The following is a 19904-nucleotide window of genomic DNA, read 5'->3' as shown; positions in this document are numbered from 1 at the left end:
TTCACTGGAATACATGCATAGAAGAATGTCGCTAAACACAGCTTTTAAGACCATTAATTTAAAATGAGGACGTTTAGTTGGGAAATAAATCTTTAATATGAATCTACGAAAATCGTCTTGCAGAGAAGGCTGCTTTGTCGCCCTCATGTGGCAAATAATCACATTGACTGCCCCAGTCTTACCCAATTATAACATCCCAAAGTAACAACTGATTCAGTATTCACTTGTATATTCAATGTTTGACACAATAGACTAGCCTTCCATTTTCAAAAGTAAAAACTATATGACGAATCAACATTTTTTTGCAATTCTTTTAATATCAAATAACCAAAAAAAAATGCACAGTTTTAATAAGCAACAAAACCCAAACAAGGTTCCTCTCGCAGAGAGATGATTCACTCTCCCATAAAAAGGAAGAAATCTGCAGGGAGACAGCACCCCAGGGTGAGGGCACCTCAGGACTACGGCACCCCAGGGACACGGCACCCCAAGGGACACAGCAGCGCGTCTCAGGGGCCCGAATCCGCGGGCAGCGGGATCCCCAGCACCGTGTGCGGGCCGTCCGGCATGGTCTCCTGCGCCCGGGCCACCTGCGGCTCCGTGCAGCAGTCCTGCAGGAACACGCAGGCCAGGTTGCGCAGGCGGGGGCTCTCTGACAGGGAGAAGCGCAGCATGCACTGCACCACGGCCAGCCCTGTGACCTGGGGCCGCGACGCCGCCGTGGTCAGGTTCATGAGGGTGGTGATGGCGGAGAGGACGATCTCCTCTCTGCGGCCGGAGAGGCAGGCGGTGACCAGCGGGATCCCTCCGCTCTCCAGGATGAGGTCCCGGCACTCCCGGTCCATGCTGAGGTTGCATAGTCCACCTTGGAGCGCCGGGAACATACAGAGCAGCTGTTGGGTGAATGCTTTAAATGAAACCGTTTGATATCAGAGGTTGAGGATGCACGCTAGTGGAATACATTACAAAAAATGTACTTTATTCATTACAGATGGGAAAGTAGTGAATACACATATGTATACTAGGGATTCAGTATTGTGTGTGCTTTTCTCTCTCACCCATTCCAAACTCCACAAAGTTCTCGTTATCTTCGGTGAGCATGTCCAAAAATAGATCAGTCACTTGCAGCATCCTCAAATCTTCCATGTTTTTCGGGTCGTATGAAAAGTTGGCCAGGTTTGCCAAGACTTGCTCCTTTGCCTCTATAACAAATATAACATATTAAAATGTGAGAGAGGTTGTTATACACGGATTAACTTAATATTCGTTTTGGAAATTTTTCTTTTTCTGTTGTTCATGTTCAATAAGCAGGAAATTATCAGAATGTGTTATATACTATTTCATATACAAAACCAAGTAGCACTTACCATCATTATCAGTGTCTTGAAATTCAGTTACCAGCGTTTGCAAATAGTCAAACCTATCAGACCGGTCAGAGGAGCGTTTCCTGGACATTTTTATAAACGATGTTCATTATCAGATTGAAGACTTATTAGGACTCAAGGAATAAGCTAATAAAACCGCTCAAATTGTAAACAAATAACAACGTCCTGTATCGGGCGGAAGCAGCGTAACGCACTGGTCCGTCACTGAAACTTGTTGGCGGAACCTTGTCACGAACAAGGTTCCGCGCTACAATGCTATAGAAACCATGGATAACCTCAAGCAATATGTTGGCTCTAAATGTACTCGACCATTCTTCTGACATTATACTATTTATAGAAAATATTGGCTACATAATTTTACCTCAAACCTTTTATAATAAAAGTGGAACGGAAGTCGTGGTTGATCTTTTGCGGCGAGAAAGGTCAATGTGACAACTGTGTGGGGGGCGTGTGTGTGTTGTGTAACTTTGCCACTGTGTGTATGGTTACTTTGACCGTAATTGAAAGGCTATATTATTGTATTTTGTCGTGCAATTTACAATGAATCCACCACAGTTGTCCGCTGGGAAACGTCTCGCTAAACCGATTTTGTTTGGGACGCTGATCATAGGACTGACCACTGTCTTCTACAACAGGTATGGGTTTTTAGCTCCTCATTGACTGGGTCGCGTGGATAATGTGATGATAATTAATTGCTTTAATGACAGCTATCCAGGTGAAAATAGTCATGTACAATGTTCTGGTTAGAGTATCTGGATAGGTTTAGTTTACTGATAGGGTTAGGTTTTAAGGTCAGGGTTTAGTTTAAACGTCTGGTTTTAAGGTTTTTGAAATTTTGGTTAGGGTTTGTTCATGGGTTGGGTTTGGTTCCAAGGATCCCAGTACGGGGCCCAAAGTGCCATGGACCACAGGGTCCAGGTTCCCGAAAAACCCAGAAGGACCTCAGGCGGGGACTGAAGTCCTTGGGATACAGGACATCTGGGGACTGGAGTTAAACAAAAGGAATGTCTTTCTTCTGTGCCATAGAATTGATTGCGGTATATCTAATGTAATTTATTATTGGTATCCTCCCCCAGCAATATGTTCTTCGGGGACGTGGAAGAGCTCAGAGCCAAGGAGCGGGCCCGCAATGATGCAAAGCTGCAGGAGGTCCTGGAAAGGAGACAGAAGCAGATAGAGCACCTGATGGAGAAGAAGGGAGGAGCTTGAGTCAAAGTACCCATGTCCAGTTGGAGACCATTCCTAGAACTCTCATCAATTGCTTTTCAAAATGGACAAATTGATTGATGGCCAAATCGAAATTAAAGCTTGACCAATGTTGCCCAGGACTATCCGATAGGGGTTCACTCTATCAATTTGTAAAGGGAGCAAACAATGTATTAGCGGTTCGAGCTCTGCATGCATGGAATCGAGTCTCTTAAAAGTCCACTCATGCAAGAGAGTATTGTTGTAAGACGAATTAATTGTTTTTTCAATTTCGTTTTTTTCCTTCTTCACCTCATTATGTAAGAATTGAATTATTTCCCAGTTCTAAAACAATGATGTAAATCGATTGTAGGATTTGATACAACATTATTCAATGAACATTGGATTAAAAAAACGTAAATAGTAAATGTGAAGTGGTTCCAACAAAGTCCATGATTCTTTTAACTTTTGAAAGTCTGAATGAAGGGGAATCCTTCTATTAGGCGTCGTTTGTCAAATTTTGCTGCTCAAAAAACGACTTCACTTGTTCCAGATTGAGCTTGAGTGTTGCTTAATTTTTCCTATATTTAGCAAATAAACGCCCCACCCAAATGCACTGCAAATTTCCGTGTCCCTTTTTTTTTTTTAAGTAAAACTTTACAAACGGTGCCCCATATCCTTCTGGGGCCAGACGTTCAGTCGCATGTATGTCTATTCACAAAGGATGTAGATAGCATACACTTCAAAAATGAGATACAGAAACGCAGTGTATCGTATTCTATCGTATTAAGTCTTTAATAAGAACCTACGAATTGATAGGGATTAAATTGTAATTTAAGGACGGGATAATAGCGTATTGGTGTATGACTGGAGGAGGTAATGAAGAATGCGGGGTTTTAAATAACCACATGAGGGCGACACTGAGGCCTTTCTCAGCAAGGAATCCAGCAAAGGAATTTCTGTTATTGGCAACAATCAGTCTCTGCTTTATAGATTTATGCAAAAGCACATCCAAATAAATGTACTAAATTATCCACAGCTCACACCTAGTCTAAGATAAATAACTAAACGACACAAATATCCTGAACAATGGCAAATTATTTTGGTGTATCTGGCAACTGGTTTGCTAACTGGGAGCATTCCTCTCCCTTTGATTATTTAATATTTCAGTGGTTTCTCAAGAGCAAGACATTGAAAACTGACGGGAACTATTATTTAGTGCTGCATGAGAAAAATGTTGGAATCACATCTCGATCCAAAATAGAAACCCAAGGAATCCAAAGAGTGGAGGCCGGAGCCATGAGCCAGGAGCCCTTGTTTGTTTTGATCCGGGCCCCTAAGAGCTATTCCTGGTCTTAAACTCCGGTCTAGACGACATGCGATCCTGCTGCCCAGTGCCAGGTATGTACTCGTTGCATGTACCTTGGTCTGTGTGTGTGTGTGTCGGTCTGAATGGAATTTAAAGTCAAAAAATTGTATATCTGCTTGTCAGTTTGGTGAAAAAAAGGTATACACATGTTCAACTCTGATAACGTATTATGAAAGTGAATTTGTGGATTAAATAGTTTGGTTTGCAACACCTGGGTCTAATCAAAATCGTCCCTGGATTCTTCGGAAATTCTCTGTTTATTGTTGCAACCATTATTTTGGGTGACGGTTCAAATATTTCTAACATTTGATCTGTATATTCAAAGTCCCGATACAATGCCATGGGCGTCTCCTGGAATCTCTCCGTCTAGACCTGGTGACAGAACAGGAAGAAGAGGGAAAATATGTGTTAGCTTCTTACATTCCAACAAGAAATCATTTCCTTTTTCTTTCATCCAAATCTAACTAATCTCTCCACCTTCTCACTTAGTTTGATCTTCTGAATCTTATCGAGTTGAGGGGGAAAAGTAGATTCTGTGAATTCAAACATTTCGACAATTCAACATCTCGGGTGCAGAACATTTTCTTTCCATTAGCGAGACTATTCTCCATGTCCTCTGATTTAAATCCAAATTAAATAAATATACGATGAGTACATTGACCTACTTGATCAATGTACGTAATTATTAGTTTGATGATATTTTTACACATTAAACACTAAAATATACAGAATAAGGGCTATATGACACATATACACAACTCAAAACAATTAATATGCAACAAATTCCTAAATAATAATAATATTAAAGTCCCAGTATCTGTGGCTGTCGCAGATCTGTAATCATTTTATTCAGCCTGAATGAAACGATACGCTGGCCTACCTGTCCATCTCCCTACCTACCTAGCTATCTGCACTCACATGCCCATGCATTGTACCCATTGCGCCTGACAGGGGTCTTCCACAAGGCTAGGCAGACCTGTTGTGCTGTCACGTGTTTTGGGCGAGTGGCTTCTGAGGTAGGCCTGAGAAGGATACTTTCTTTTGAAAATAGTTTACTCTGGCTGGTTTCTCTAAATTGCCTAACCTAGCTTTAAGAAAGTTAATGCAAACATTAAAATGAACAAGAAATTACAAAATGTGAAACACATTGATTGAATTACAACCACAATTAGTAATAGTTGTTTTATTTAGTTTTGCTTAACTTTGGTTAAGATTAATACTGTGAACGTTTTAGTGGGTCATGGTGCTGTTCCACGCAAGACACAATATGCAGGTGTAATGCACATACTGATGCATACACTGTTCTGTTTAAGGTCCATCTGATTTATGTTTTCCTGGTGGACAGAAAAGGAGATGCAGGAGGGAAGCAGATGCTGCGAATGTCTACTTGGACATTTCTTTATCGAAGATGTGACATTCCCAATAAAATGTTAAATTTCTTGAGCAAACTCTAGATTCCAGTTATCCTGGGTGGAGAGACGGGCCTCTACAGAAATCCATCCATCTGGGTGGCCATGGCAGTCGGGGGCCAGAGCCAAGGGGTAGAGGCCGGCAGGGCACAGAGGCATGTCCTCATCACCTCCTCCATCTATCCACCTAAAGCCCCTCAGAGCTGGGGGCTGGAGGGGCTCCGCTGCATAACCCAGCATTCCTTGCAGCGACACACCTTGAGCGTAACCTTGAACATAACTCTGTGGCTCCTACCTTTTCCATCCTGAACTACGGAAACTCAATAGCCCCAATCGCCCCAGCCCGTCCCAAGGTGCACCACAGAGACCCTTTATATAAGAGTCCACTCCTTACATAAAGAGGCGAAAAAAATAAGCATAGAATTAAACGTTGGCATCTAAGAACCTTCACTTCTCGGCGAGACGGGGAAGAAAAACTGAGAAAGAGAGAACCTTTCCAATTGTTATGACTTGAAACACCTTGCCAAACATCTGGAAGATATTTTAGTTTATAAAACACAGGAGTGTCTGTTTCCTGACACCAGACTGGCAAACAATAGCGATGCCCGACCCGGCGTCTCCATGTACCAAACCTAATATCCTTGACAGACAAGGAGACATGCTCCTCTGATCTGTATAATACTAATGCATGTATAACAAATTACATGATATTGTCACTATTCATATGGTTATGCACATTGTTAACAAATATGTATTATATTGCATTCTAAAATTGTATCTATACCTATGAATATCACTTATTTTTATTCTATTTAATTATTCCTATTGGTATGTTTTATGTCAGGGAACAGTCAACTGTTGATTATAGTTTTGAATCCTGATAAGACACCTAACTTCCTTTTATTTTCAATGTCCGAACCCTGTAAGAGCCCTCCTCAGGTTTCTTTGCCTCCCTTCAAATAAATGTTATAAATACTGCTGTGTTCTGTCGACTTGCCGCCCTCGTCTCAAAGCGTCTCGCTGCACCGCTCTGCTTCTCTCAAAGTCACACAACCTTCTCTCCGCTTTCTCACATACCCACCAGTTCACCTTTTGCCTCTACCCTTCTCTCCTCTCTCTCTCTCTCACTCTCTCTCTCTCTCTCTCTCTCTCTCTCTCTCTCTCTCTCTCTCTCTCTCTCTCTCTCTCTCTCTCTCTCTCTTTCTCTCTCACACCCTCTACCTCTGCAACGGGCTCGGCTTTTCCTTTTAAAAAAGATCTTTTTCACAGCAGGTTGTTGTCCGAGCTCCGAAAGGTAAAGGGTAACGGACGGCTTTGCAGCCTGTTGGCGTTTCTGTGATCGCCAGGTGAGAGGCATGTGTTGGGCGTCTTCCTTACTGCTGCTGGGGAGCTGTCTCCTGGTGCTGGCGCCCACGGCCCATGCAGCCCCGGCGACATGCCCCAGCCAGTGCCACTGCCACGGGGACCTCCAGCACGTCATCTGCGACAACGTGGGCCTGAAGAAGATCCCCCGGGTGTCGGAGGCCACCAGGCTGCTCAACATGCAGAGAAACCCCCTGGGCAGCCTGCCCTCGGGCTCCTTCAGCGAGAGCACGGGCCTGGTGTCGCTGCACCTGCAGCACTGTCAGATCCGCGAGGTCGCCGGCCAGGCCTTCAAGGGGCTCAAGAAGCTCGTCTACCTCTACCTGTCCAACAACGACATCGCCAGCATCAAGCCCGGCGCCTTCGAAGACCTGGCGGAGCTCACCTACCTCTACCTGGACGGCAACCGCATCGCCGACCTGCCCAAGGGCGTGTTCGCGCCCATGGTCAACCTGTTCATCCTGCAGCTCAACGACAACCGGCTCCAGGAGATCCGGCCGGGGACCTTCACGGGGGCCAAGGACCTGCGGTGGCTGCACATGAGCGGCAATCAGCTGAGCGCCCTGCAGCCGGGCTCTCTGGACGACGTGGAGAACCTGGCCATCCTGCACCTGGACCGGAACAGGCTGACCTCCTACCCCCTCGCCGCCATGAGCAAGCTGAGGGTGGTGGAGGAGCTCACTCTGGGCAGGAACCCCATGAGGAACATCCCGGACCTGGCCTTCCAGAGCTTCGGACGCTACATGGAGAGGCTGCACCTGGATAACATGGGTCTGATGAAGGTAGGCTGTTGAGACGAGATGGAGGCCAGGAAATTGAGGATCAGAGATATTGTGTTACGATATGGATTTTCACCACGGGCCGACCATGATATATTTGTTCAGACCCTTTCAATTGTGTGTAAAAAAACACAATGTGTGGCAATCAGTCGCAACCGAAAATATTGTTTTATGTATTTCAAATATTTTGAAGGGATAAAACCATCACTGGTGTAAAATTTCAAGTGATCAGTATAGCACCAAAAATCTTTTAACGATCCAAAAATGTATATCTCATTTGAGAGCGACCATTTGTGTGACTTGGGCAAACATCTCCTTTTCCTTTCCCACAGACATATTTACAAAATATGCAAATGTGCCACATGTGACCACAACCTTTAGCCTCTCCCAGGCCACGGTGTGCTGTTAGCAGCCCATGTAGTTAACCCCAGGGCACGGGCTAACAACGACACATACCGACTGCGTGGTTTATGTTTTAATAGAATGATGGAACCATGCCAGAATGGTAAATACTTATTTTTGAGCATCGTTCAAGCATTAACGATAGAACAGTAAGTATATGTATTATTTAACCATCAATGGTATCCATCAGTGGTGTCCCTCTGTTTTTTTTTGGTCAATGTGTGTCTCAGGACACAATCTTTGAGTTGTTACAACTCTCCAGTTTAGAAGTCAAAATAAAGAGCTCTCTTAAAGAGTATCACCACAGCATGCCATACCTCCAGAGATGATTCTCAGATATGATACAGATGTGAGTGGGCTGTGACTGCACAGCAAACAGCGAACTCTCCGGCTGTTTATTCAGCACCTACATTTCTACATTGAACAGCGTACAGTAAACGCTCTGTGTCTCGGTCGCCGTGCCATTCATGTCTCATTTCAGAGCATATTTGAGGTTGATCCGATACTTGCACGAACCTTTTGCCACACTATTGAGACATCGGAGACGGGGGTGGAAATTGTGAAATAACAAACTCACTGGGAGCTTGGTGACTGTGTGAGAACCAGGTGGTAACAGCAGGGGATGTGGGTGGGGCTGGTCGGTGGGAGAGGGGCGGTGGTGGAGCAAATACAGCCAGATGGATTAAGCCACTTTCCAGGCCAAATGCGGGTATTACTAGGTTGTTTTTATTTGCTGGACTCTGGCCAAGCATGTCCCAGGCTATTTATTGCACAAGGTGTTATTTTCAGCTCTGTATGTGCTCTCCTATCACCTCGGAGGGACTTGTAAACAGGTCAGCAGAGGTTAGCAGACAGGTAAATAGAGTGCGACGGAGGGGGCGGGGGGACGGGGGGGACGGGGGGGTGTTCCACGTCCCACGATGAAGCCAGTATTTTTAGCCCAGCAGTGCCCTCTGTGAATGGACAATTGGGCCCTTTGCAAGCCTTTCCTGGCAGAGGAGTGGACCAGAGAGGGAGGAGAGAGAGAGAGGGAGAGAGAGAGAGAGAGAGAGAGAGAGAGAGAGAGAGAGAGAGAGAGAGAGAGAGAGAGAGAGAGAGAGAGAGAGAGAGAGAGAGAGAGAGAGAGAGAGAGTGCAGGAGAAAGAGAAAAACAACCTACCCATGCTGGAAGTCATCCATCTTCCACTACTTTAATACCCGGCCTCCACCTCTCCTCTAATGATCTGCTCCAGCCTTCACCTCCTCTAATGGGTTCCCCGAACCTCCACCTCCTCTCTGATGTTCTCCTCCAGCCTCAACCTCTCCTCTAATGTTCTCCTTTCACCTACCAAGACTCCACCTCTCCTCTTATGTCCTCCCTCAGCCTCCACCTCCTCTAATGTTCTCCGTCAGCGCACCCTGCCTCCACCTCTCCTCATATTTGCTCCAGCCACTGCAGTGGAAATTTCCAAAGCACAAGTTGACAGCTGCTCAACTGCAGGGAGAATTGAAGACGATGATAAATCAAAGGCCCGTTCGGAGCACACCTTCCTCTGCCTCTTTAGGAACATCAAAGCTGACAGGATGAAGACTGTTTAGGAGGTGATGGTCTGCAGCTCTGCTCTGAAGCCAAATGGCCAGAGCTATGTAGCTCTCCGTGCTGTATGCTTCTGTACATAGCTCTCCTACAGCTCTGGGCCTTGGCACAAACACAGGCTGCACCTTAGGTGGAAATTCAGGTTCAGCTCTGGTTTGCTTGGATGTATATCAAACATCGTCTGCGAATGTGGCCTCGAACCTGTTGCCCATTTTTCACAGCTGCACAGATACATCATAAACTACAAACGCTAGGGTTGACATCCCCGGAGGACAAAGGGGAAGATGCGTACATTGAGGTCCAATGCGTTTCTGTTGGGGTCCTCAGTTCTCAGACGGTGCGTTCACCGGCGTGACGGCGGTCAAGTCCCTGCGCCTGGAGGGCAACAAGCTGAGGTCCCTGCCCAGGAGCCTGGAGTTCAGCACCCTCACCAACCTCACCCTGGCCCAGAACCCCTGGACCTGCTCCTGCACCCTGGCCCCGCTCCGACGGTACCCGGGACACGGCAAACACGTACCGCACACAGGCCATACACAACACTGTACACAAACCATACTCACTCGACACGTACCGCACACAGGCCATACACAACACTGTACACATACATACACACTAGACACATACCATACACACTAGACCACGTACCGTACACAGGCCATGCACACACCGTACACATACCATACACACTAGGCATGAAAGGTACATAGGCCATACACACATCATACACATACCATACACACTAGACACGTACAATACAGACTAGACGCGTAACGTACATAGATTGTACACATACCATGCGTAGACTATACTCGTACCGTAAATAGACTATACATGTATCTACACAGGTACCATAACTGTATTCTAGTTGTAGGGGGTAGCACAGTGGCTTGGTTGGGTCTTAAGGTCTTTGGTTCAGTGTTCATATCATACTTGAGCAAGATGCCTAATCGCTCCGTGCTCATCAATGAGATGCATCTACAATTTGCTGAAAATCGCTTCATAAATATAATACCAAAATCAAATGATAGAACAACAAATCTGAATACAAAACATCTGTTCATTTCACCATTTCCATCATTTGTAAAAAAAGAAATCCAATCCCCTTTTGTTCTTTTGTTTTGCTGTTAATCAAACATGACCTTGGTAGAGCTAGTCACCAACCGATTCATGGTCTTCTTCTCCTGCTGTGGACAGGTGGATGGATTCCAGTCGCATCCGCCCAGACGCCCTGTGTGCCTCACCAGTGCTGCAGAAAGGCAAGCAGGTCAGAGACAGCAGTGCCTTCAGTGGCTGCAAAGTCAAGACCAAGAAGGCCAAGAAGGACACAGAGCCCCAATTGAACAGGTGACACAGTCACGTCACTCACTCCACAGTCACTCCACAGTCACTCTACTCACGTCACCCACTCCACAGTCACTCTACTCACGTCACTCACTCCACAGTCACTCAACTGTCCGACCAAAGTCACTCCAATCACTCCACAGTCACTCCTCAGTCACTCCACACTCACTCCACTGTCCCTCCAAAGTCACTCCACTCACTCCCCAGTCAGTCTACCCACTCCATAGTCACTCCGAAGTCATTCCACACAGCCATTCCACACTCCCTCCATAGTCACTCCACAGTCAGTCAACATATTGGAGACCAAAGTAATAACAGGAATAACAAAATGTGTTCTGACATTTAGGGAGATGATCCACACCGAACATGGCATAATTCAGCTTCAAACATAATATTGTTCATTACATAGCATTGGTTGTAGAGGTCAGTCCCATTTTAAATCCCAGCTGTTTACACTGGGAGATGTTTTGGAGCGGCTTGTAGCTGGATTCACAAAGGAATGGAGGGTTTGGACATAACCTCTTGATGTTTCTTCCAAATTTCCAGAGAACTCTGGGTTCCCGGTCCCCATCTGGGCCGTTTCCCTTCCAGCTCTGCGTTACAGCTAGTGGTGTGTCCAGCTGGAGACTCTGGCCAGGGGAAACACTTGCTTGACTCAGCCTCTCTTTCTTGTGTCCTTCTGCAGGCTACGCTGAGGGGCGGTCAGGTGACCCGCCACGCTCGAAAGAACGCTACGCTACATGTGCTGCAAGACCAACACACACACTCACACACACAAACACACTCACTCACTCACACGCACACACACACACACACACACACACACACACACACACACACACACACACACACACACACACACACACACACACACACACACACACGCACACACACACACACACACACACACACGCACACACTCAAATGCGGCAACGCGTGTTAATGTTCGCACACTCATGAACTTACAGAAACAGAAACACCCAAACAAACTAAAAATACTTAATGCTTTAATATACAAACTATAAGATTCAATAAAAACATGTTTTATATAGAAGCGGCGATCAATCAAAGAGTTTCTTCAGTTGCGAGTTGTTTGAAACAACGTCATTCCTATGAGAGCAAGGTTAATGCAAAAGTATGTGATACATGCGTGCTACACCGAATTCTTACGAGTTTCAATAAAACTAAAAGTTGAAATATCAAAAAAAAATATATATATATGTTTATACCGCGTTCATTTCCCTCTCCAGATCCTAATGAGATTAACATTACTTTTTACTGGTGAGACAGCTTTTGGAACAACTCAAACAAAAAGTTCCATTTTATACTGCGCGACATGGCATTGATTTAAGTCCCTTTTACTTTCAGTGCATTGGCAATGACTATAAACTGCACATACCGCAGAGAAAACAGAACTGTATCCAAAAATCCATCTCCTTTCATTTATTTTTTGTCATGTCAAGTCATTTGTGAAACTTCTTACTGCTAACCTTAAGCAGCCATGTTTGTTTTCCCTTGGTACCTCCAATTGGAGCCCAGCTTGACCCCATCACACCCCACGACCCCTGACCCCTCCTCTGGCCTCCATGTGGGTCACTTCATTCCCCACCAGCCTCTAGGGAACTAACACACTCCTGCTACTTATTGAGGATCAGTCTACACCACACAGCCTCGGGAAAGTAGAGGTTTTTGTGAGGTGAACCGTACAACTAGCAGGTGTAGATGTATGATGGGCTCGGGGTCCCATGGTTTTAACATGACATTCACAATAAGGGCATTTAGCAGATGCTTTTATCCAAAGCGACTCACTTAAGTGCATTTGTTAGGTGAAGGGTCACAACAATATATCGCTGTTGGCACAGTAAAGATATTGTTATTGAAATGGCTAGGTTAACCTAGCCGCACATTCCCCGTATACCACCAAGATAGCTAGGAAAATACGCTCCATAATGCCAAGTACTTTTTTAAAGTGCCAGGATGTACACCATACAGTCAATAAGTGTGTGCATTAAGTGCCAGGACGGACAACGTACAATAAGTGCGTTGGAGGGGTGTTTTTAGGAGAGCAAGGAGGGGCGGTTGTGGGTAAGGGAGGAGGCTATGCAGAGTCAAGGGGAACATTGGGTCAGTGCTGGGATATGAGGAGACTATCTGTAGGCTGGAAGCAGCATCCAGATAGTCTTCACATAGTCCTACTTTGGGACTTATGAGCAAGTTGTGTGAGGACTCCCACAGCTGAACCATTGGTTTGGAGGCTGTTTAGTTTAGCATCATCATATTAAGTTGATATTTACTGAAACAAATTCGAGTTGGTCATCTTTATGCTATGCTCGGTGCCATTGTGTTTTTGTCATATTCACTAACCTTTTTATGTCTCAAATATTCGATTAATTATTGAAAAAATAATTAACAATTATGGACCAAATATTAAGGGTTGATATGTCATGTGTTAAATGTGGAGAGATTTCTGATGCACAAAAACCTTCTTTGCAGTTTCCTTGACTTTGGGGAGTGATAATTGCTCACATCAAATAATAAAAGCTTCCAAAACTGAGTCGTCTTTGTTATGAACGCTTTGAAAACGCACACTTATTCTGTACCAGCAGGGCATTCATTCCTTATTCGCATGGACCCAAGGAACTTTAATTACCAAACAACAACTAAATGGAAACCCTTCTCTCTGTTTAACAAGAGCTGAAATTGCATCATATTACTTAACTAGTAAAAAATACTAAAACGATTAAAGATTATCAGGGAATATGTATTAGTTCATCCAGCCTGCTAGCCTACTATTAGTTTGACACCCAATGTACCTTCCATTCCCAACTTCAGTGGAACCACCATTAGCACTGCTGAGAAAGCCTTACTTTAAAGCACCTCATTACCATTAGTGAGTGCTTCGCTTTTATTGGTTCACGTTTAATTGCGATAAACTTGAACCCATGCCCAACCAGTGGCGACTGACCGATGAAAATGAAAAAATATATATATTATTTTATATATATTTATATAAAAAAATAATCTCCGCTTTTATTTAATTTTTAGACGACCCTGGCTTGCTTCTTCCGGCTGAGTTCGTCTGGAGGGGCAAGAGGGGCTCTCTAGCCCCACCAGCCCAATGCAATGTGTATTGGACTTGAAATATTGAAATGCGCATGCTCAGAGTGTTTCTCTGTTGAAGTCAGACTTCACATGTCCATGGTTGAAGTGGACGGAGATTATTTTACTTCCTGGTGGGGCTAGACCCACCGGGACCACCATAAACATATATGGTTCGTTCCACTACAGCGTCATTTCGTTTTTCACAGTTCATTGGCTGTAGGGTGAGGCACGTGACGAGCCATGACTCGAGTGACCTCGAGTGACCTTCATGGTCGTCATGGGAAAAAACATAAGGGGTAACACTGAAGTTTTTTATCGGTCGTCATGAAAAAAAACATAAGGTGTAACACTGTCGTTTTTTATCGGTCGTCATGAAAAAAAACATAAGGGGTAACACTGACGTTTTTTATCGGTCGTCATAAAAAAAACCATAAGGGGTAACACTGTCGAATTTTTATCGGTAGTCATGAAAAAAAACATAAGGGGTAACACTGTCCTTTTTTATTGGTCGTCATGAAAAAAAACATAAGGGGTAACACTGACGTTTTTTATCGGTCGTCATAAAAAAAACCATAAGGGGTAACACTGTCGTTTTTAATCGGTCGTCATGAAATAAAACATAAGGGATAGCACTGTCGTTTTTTATTGGTCGTCATGAAAAAAACATAAAGGGGTAACACTGTTGTCTTTGTCAAATAAAATATAAGGGGACACTGTTGTTTTTTATTGGTCGTCATGAAAAAAAACACAAGGGAAATAATAGAAATACACACATAATAATAATTCTTTATTTCAGACCCAGGAGGATCCATATCAACAGAAACAAAATTGACAAACATACATTTTAATGTCATGTATATCCTCTTTATTGATGATTGATTAATTGGTTTTGTCTTCGCCTCAGTGGTGCATTGGAGTGCACTCTGCCTAACCCCCTGGAGACCTGGGTTCAAGTCCGGTTGATGTCTTCTGTTGAAATGTCGAAATTCATCAAATAAAACATAGGGGCTAACACTGTTGTAATTTTATTGGTCGTAATGAAAAAAAACATAAGGGGTAACACTGTTGTTTTTTATCGGTCGTCCCCTCCACGAGGAGGAGGAGCTTCACTAAAGACGGCGTAGCGTTCTATTCCCAGCGCCTCACACTCTCACACTGCACCTCCTCCACCTCCCCCACCTCCTCCACCTCCTCTACCTCAACCTCCTCTTCCTCCTCCACCTCCTCCACCCCCTCCACCTCCTCTACCTCCACCTCCTCTTCCTCCTCTACCTCCTCCAACTGGGGTTTTTCACAACGCTTTTCCTCCACCAGGATCTGAACCTCACTGTTAAGTTATTAGGTACAGCCAAGCTGGTCTGGGGGGGCAGCCATGAGTGTGTGTTAGGGGGGGCCCATCCATGAGTGTGTGAGGGGGAGCCGCAGCCATGGTGGTCTGGTCGGGCCCCTGCCATGAGTGTGTGTGGGGGGGCCGCAGCATGAGTGTGTTTAGGTGGGGGCATATCCAAGGTCCCTTCTTCCATAAGGTCATCAGATTGACTCCCAGTTCAATCCCAGTGTTCTTCTATATTATAGTTATATAATCAAATGTATTCTTATGAATGTTCTGTTTGGCGTTACATTAAGACGGTTCATCTCTTTATTAGTCATTGCGTACTCAACACAGAATGATCTCTGCATATATAATAATAAAAATAATAAATGGACATGGGGAGAGAGAGAGACAGGCTCCACACGGGGAGATAGAGACAGACAGGCTCCACAAGGGGAGAGAGAGAGACAGGCTTCACACGGGGAGATAGAGACAGACAGGCTCCACACGGGGAGAGAGAGAGACAGGCTCCACACGGGGAGATAGAGACAGACAGGCTCCACACGGGGAGAGAGAGACAGACAGGCTCCACACGGGGAGAGAGAGAGACAGGGAGGCTCCACACGGGGAGAGAGAGAGACAGGCTCCACACAGGGGGAGAGAGACAGGCAGGCTCCACACGAGAAGAGAGAAAGACCGACCCCCACCGGGTTTGAACCGGGGACCTTGGGGCTGTGAAGCAGCAGTGCTAACCACTGCGCCAGCACGACACCGGTGGTAGCGGCTGAACGTATTTGAATACATTCAGCGTCATCATCTAGTGGTAATAAGTTCAAGAAGCGCATGGACATGAATGTCCGTTCCTCCAGGACACGGCTGTGCCTGTCTTCTCATCTCAACACACCGACTCGGGTAACCCCTTATGGATTTTTCATGACGACCAATAAAAAACAACAGTGTTACCCCTTATGTTTTTTTTCATGACGACCAATAAAAAACGATAGTGTTCCTCCTTATGGTTTTTTCATGACGACTGATAAAAAACGACAGGGTTACCCCTTATATTTTATTTGACAATGACAACAGTGTTACCCCTTATGTTTTTTTTCATGACGACCAATAAAAAACGATAGTGTTACTTCTTATGGTTTTTTCATGACGACTGATAAAAAACGACAGTGTTACCCCTTATATTTTATTTGACAATGACAACAGTGTTACCCCTTATGTTTTTTTCATGACGACCAATAAAAAACAACAGTGTTACCCCTTATGTTTTTTTCATGACGACCAATAACAAACAACAGTGTTACCCCTTATGTTTTTTTTCATGACGACCAATAAAAAACAACCGTGTTACCCCTTATGTTTTTTTTCATGACGACCAATAAAAAACAACAGTCTTACCCCTTATGTTTTTTTCATGACGACCAATAAAAAACAACAGTGTTACCCCTTATGTTTTTTTTCATGACGACCAATAAAAAACAACAGTGTTACCCCTTATGTTTTTTTTCATGACGACCAATAAAAAACAACATTGTTACCCCTTATGTTTTTTTTCATGACGACCAATAAAAAACGATAGTGTTACTCCTTATGGTTTTTTCATGACGACTGATAAAAAACGACAGTGTTACCCCTTACATTTTATTTGACAAAGACAACAGTGTTAGCCCTTATGTTTTTTTTCATGACGACCAATAAAAAACAACAGTGTTACCCCTTATGGTTTTTTTCATGACTACCAAAGAAAAATGACAGTGTCACCCCTCATGTTTCATTTGATAAAAACGACAGTGTTACCCCTCGTGTTCTTTTTTATGACGACCAAAGAAAAACAACAGTGTTACCCCCTATGTTTTATTTGATAAATATCGACAGTATTACCCTTTTGTTTTTTTCATGACGTCCAATAAAAAACAACAGTGTTACCCCTTATGTTTTTTTTCATGACGACCAATAAAAAACAACAGTGTTACCCCTTATGGTTTTTTTCATGACGACCAATAAAAAACGATAGTGTTACTCCTTATGGTTTTTTCAAGACGACTGATAAAAAACGACAGTGTTACCCCTTATATTTTATTTGACAAAGACAACAGTGTTACCCCTTATGTTTTTTTTCATGACGACCAATAAAAAACAACTGTGTTACCCCATATGGTTTTTTTCATGACGACCAAAGAAAAACAACAGTGTTACCCCCTATGTTTTATTTGATAAATATCGACAGTATTACCCCTTTTGTTTTTTTCATGACGTCCAATAAAAGACAACAGTGTTACCCCTTATGTTTTTTTTCATGACGACCAATAAAAAACAACAATGTTCCCACCTGCAGGACTTCATTATTCCGTTTCGTCCTCCTCGACCATCAACAGCGTGTCTTCTTTCAATCCCCGTTTATCCATATCCAAATCCGAAACTCATTGCAAACATTTTGTTCATCCATTTGTCCGAGGAAATACAACACCAGCAACTCTCATGACCCCTTATGTTTTTTTTCATGACGACCAATAAAAAACAACAGTGTTACCCCTTATGTTTTTTTTCATGACGACCAATAAAAAACAACAGTGTAACCCCTTATGTTTTTTTTCATGACGACCAATAAAAAACAACAGTCTTTCCCCTTATGTTTTTTTCATGACGACCAATAAAAAAACAACAGTGTTACCCCTTATGTTTTTTTTCATGACGACCAATAAAAAACCACAGTGTTACCCTTTATGTTTTTTTTCATGACGACCAATAAAAAACAACAGTGTTACCCCTTATGTTTTTTTTCATGACGACCAATAAAAAACGATAGTGTTACTCCTTATGGTTTTTCATGACGACTGATAAAAAACGACAGTGTTACCCATTATATTTTATTTGACAAAGACAACAGTGTTACCCCTTATGTTTTTTTTCATGACGACCAATAAAAAACAACTGTGTTACCCCTTATGTTTTTTTTCATGACTACCAAAGAAAAATGACAGTGTCACCCCTCATGTTTCATTTGATAAAAACGACAGTGTTACCCCTTGTGTTTTTTTTCATGACGACCAAAGAAAAACAACAGTGTTACCCCCTATGTTTTATTTGATAAATATCGACAGTATTACCCCTTTTGTTTTTTTCATGACGTCCAATATAAAACAACAGTGTTACCCCTTATGTTTTTTTTCATGACGACCTATAAAAAACAACAGTTTTCCCACCTGCAGGACTTCATTATTCCGTTTCGTCCTCCTCGACCCCTCCGTCCATCAACAGCGTGTCTTCTTTCAATCCCCGTCTATCCATATCAAAAGCCGAAACTCATTGCAAACATTTTGTTCATCCGTTTGTCCGAGGAAATACAACACCAGCAACTCTCATGACCCCTTATGTTTTTTTTCATGACGACCAATAAAAAACAACAGTGTTACCCCTTATGTTTTTTTCATGACGACCAATAAAAAACAACAGTGTTACCCCTTATGTTTTTTTTCATGACAACCTATAAAAAACAGTCTTACCCCTTATGTTTTTTTTCATGACGACCAAAGAAAAACAACAGTGTTACCCCGTATGTTTTATTTGATAAATATCGACAGTATTACCCCTTTTGTTATTTTCATGACGTCCAATAAAAGACAACAGTGTTACCCCTTATGTTTTTTTTCATGACGACCTATAAAAAACAACAGTGTTCCCACCTGCAGGACTTCATTATTCCGTTTCGTCCTCCTCGACCCCTCCGTCCATCAACAGCGTGTCTTCTTTCAATCCCCGTCTATCCATATCCAAAGCCGAAACTCATTGCAAACATTTTGTTCATCCGTTTGTCCGAGGAAATACAACACCAGCAACTCTCATGACCCCTTATGTTTTTTTTCATTCCGACCAATAAAAAACAACAGTCTTACCCCTTATGTTTTTTTCATGACGACCAATAAAAAACAACAGTGTTACCCCTTATGTTTTTTTTCATGACAACCTATAAAAAACAACAGTGTTACCCCTTATGTTTTTTTTCATGACGACCAATAAAAAACAACAGTGTTACCCCTTATGTTTTTTTTCATGACGACCAATAAAAAACAACAGTGTTACCCCTTATGGTTTTTTTCATGACTACCAAAGAAAAATGACAGTGTCACCCCTCATGTTTCATTTGATAAAAACAACAGTGTTACCCCTTGTGTTTTTTTTCATGACGACCAATGAAAAACAACTGTGTTACCCCTAATGTTTTTTTTCATGACGACCAATAAAAAACAACAGTGTTACCCCTTATGTTTTTTTTCATGACGACCAATAAAAAACAACAGTGTTACCCCTTATGGTTTTTTTCATGACGACCAATAAAAAACGATAGTGTTACTCCTTATGGTTTTTTTATGACTGATAAAAAACGACAGTGTTACCCCTTATATTTTATTTGACAAAGACAACAGTGTTACCCCTTATGTTTTTTTTCATGACGACCAATAAAAAACAACAGTGTTACCCCTTGTGTTTTTTTTCATGACGACCAACGAAAAACAACAGTGTTACCCCCCATGTTTTATTTGATAAATATCAACAGTATTACCCCTTTTGTTTTTTTCATGACGTCCAATAAAAAACAACAGTGTTACCCCTTATGTTTTTTTCATGACGACCAATAAAAAACAACAGTGTTCCCACCTGCAGGTCTTCATTAT

General features: G+C 43.1%; 2 protein-coding genes and 1 long non-coding RNA gene across 4 annotated transcripts; 2 read left to right on the top strand and 1 right to left on the bottom strand.

The window, feature by feature from the left end:
- Nucleotides 1-72: 72 nt before the first annotated feature.
- Nucleotides 73-1597, bottom strand: armc7 (armadillo repeat containing 7). Of its 2 annotated transcripts, none has more exons than XM_030340277.1 (3): nucleotides 1368-1597; nucleotides 1059-1202; nucleotides 73-893 (listed from the first exon to the last, which is right to left on the bottom strand). In XM_030340277.1, exons 1-3 carry the CDS (start codon nucleotides 1453-1455, stop codon nucleotides 292-294), a joined length of 834 nt encoding a protein of 277 aa, XP_030196137.1. In that variant the 5' UTR covers nucleotides 1456-1597; the 3' UTR covers nucleotides 73-291. The 2 variants fall into 2 exon arrangements, with proteins under 2 accessions (XP_030196137.1, XP_030196138.1); XM_030340278.1 differs by having other exon boundaries at nucleotides 314-865; nucleotides 1368-1593.
- Nucleotides 1598-1717: 120 nt separating this feature from the next.
- Nucleotides 1718-3193, top strand: LOC115531171 (uncharacterized). Its single transcript, XR_003973844.1, has 2 exons — nucleotides 1718-2020; nucleotides 2462-3193. It is a non-coding gene; the product is annotated as an uncharacterized LOC115531171 (long non-coding RNA).
- A 3167-nt stretch (nucleotides 3194-6360) lies between these two features.
- chad (chondroadherin) lies at nucleotides 6361-13362 on the top strand. The gene is made up of 4 exons (XM_030340273.1): nucleotides 6361-7492; nucleotides 9795-9958; nucleotides 10662-10811; nucleotides 11494-13362. Exons 1-4 carry the CDS (start codon nucleotides 6704-6706, stop codon nucleotides 11501-11503), a joined length of 1113 nt encoding a protein of 370 aa, XP_030196133.1. The 5' UTR covers nucleotides 6361-6703; the 3' UTR covers nucleotides 11504-13362.
- The last annotated feature ends 6542 nt before the right edge of the window (nucleotides 13363-19904 follow it).

The sequence above is a fragment of the Gadus morhua genome, chromosome 18 (genome assembly GCF_902167405.1).
Source record: "Gadus morhua chromosome 18, gadMor3.0, whole genome shotgun sequence".
In the NCBI taxonomy this organism is placed as follows: Eukaryota; Metazoa; Chordata; class Actinopteri; order Gadiformes; family Gadidae; genus Gadus; species Gadus morhua.
The sequence above is the reverse complement of the archived record's forward strand: the minus strand, read 5'-3'. Positions and strand labels throughout refer to the sequence as shown.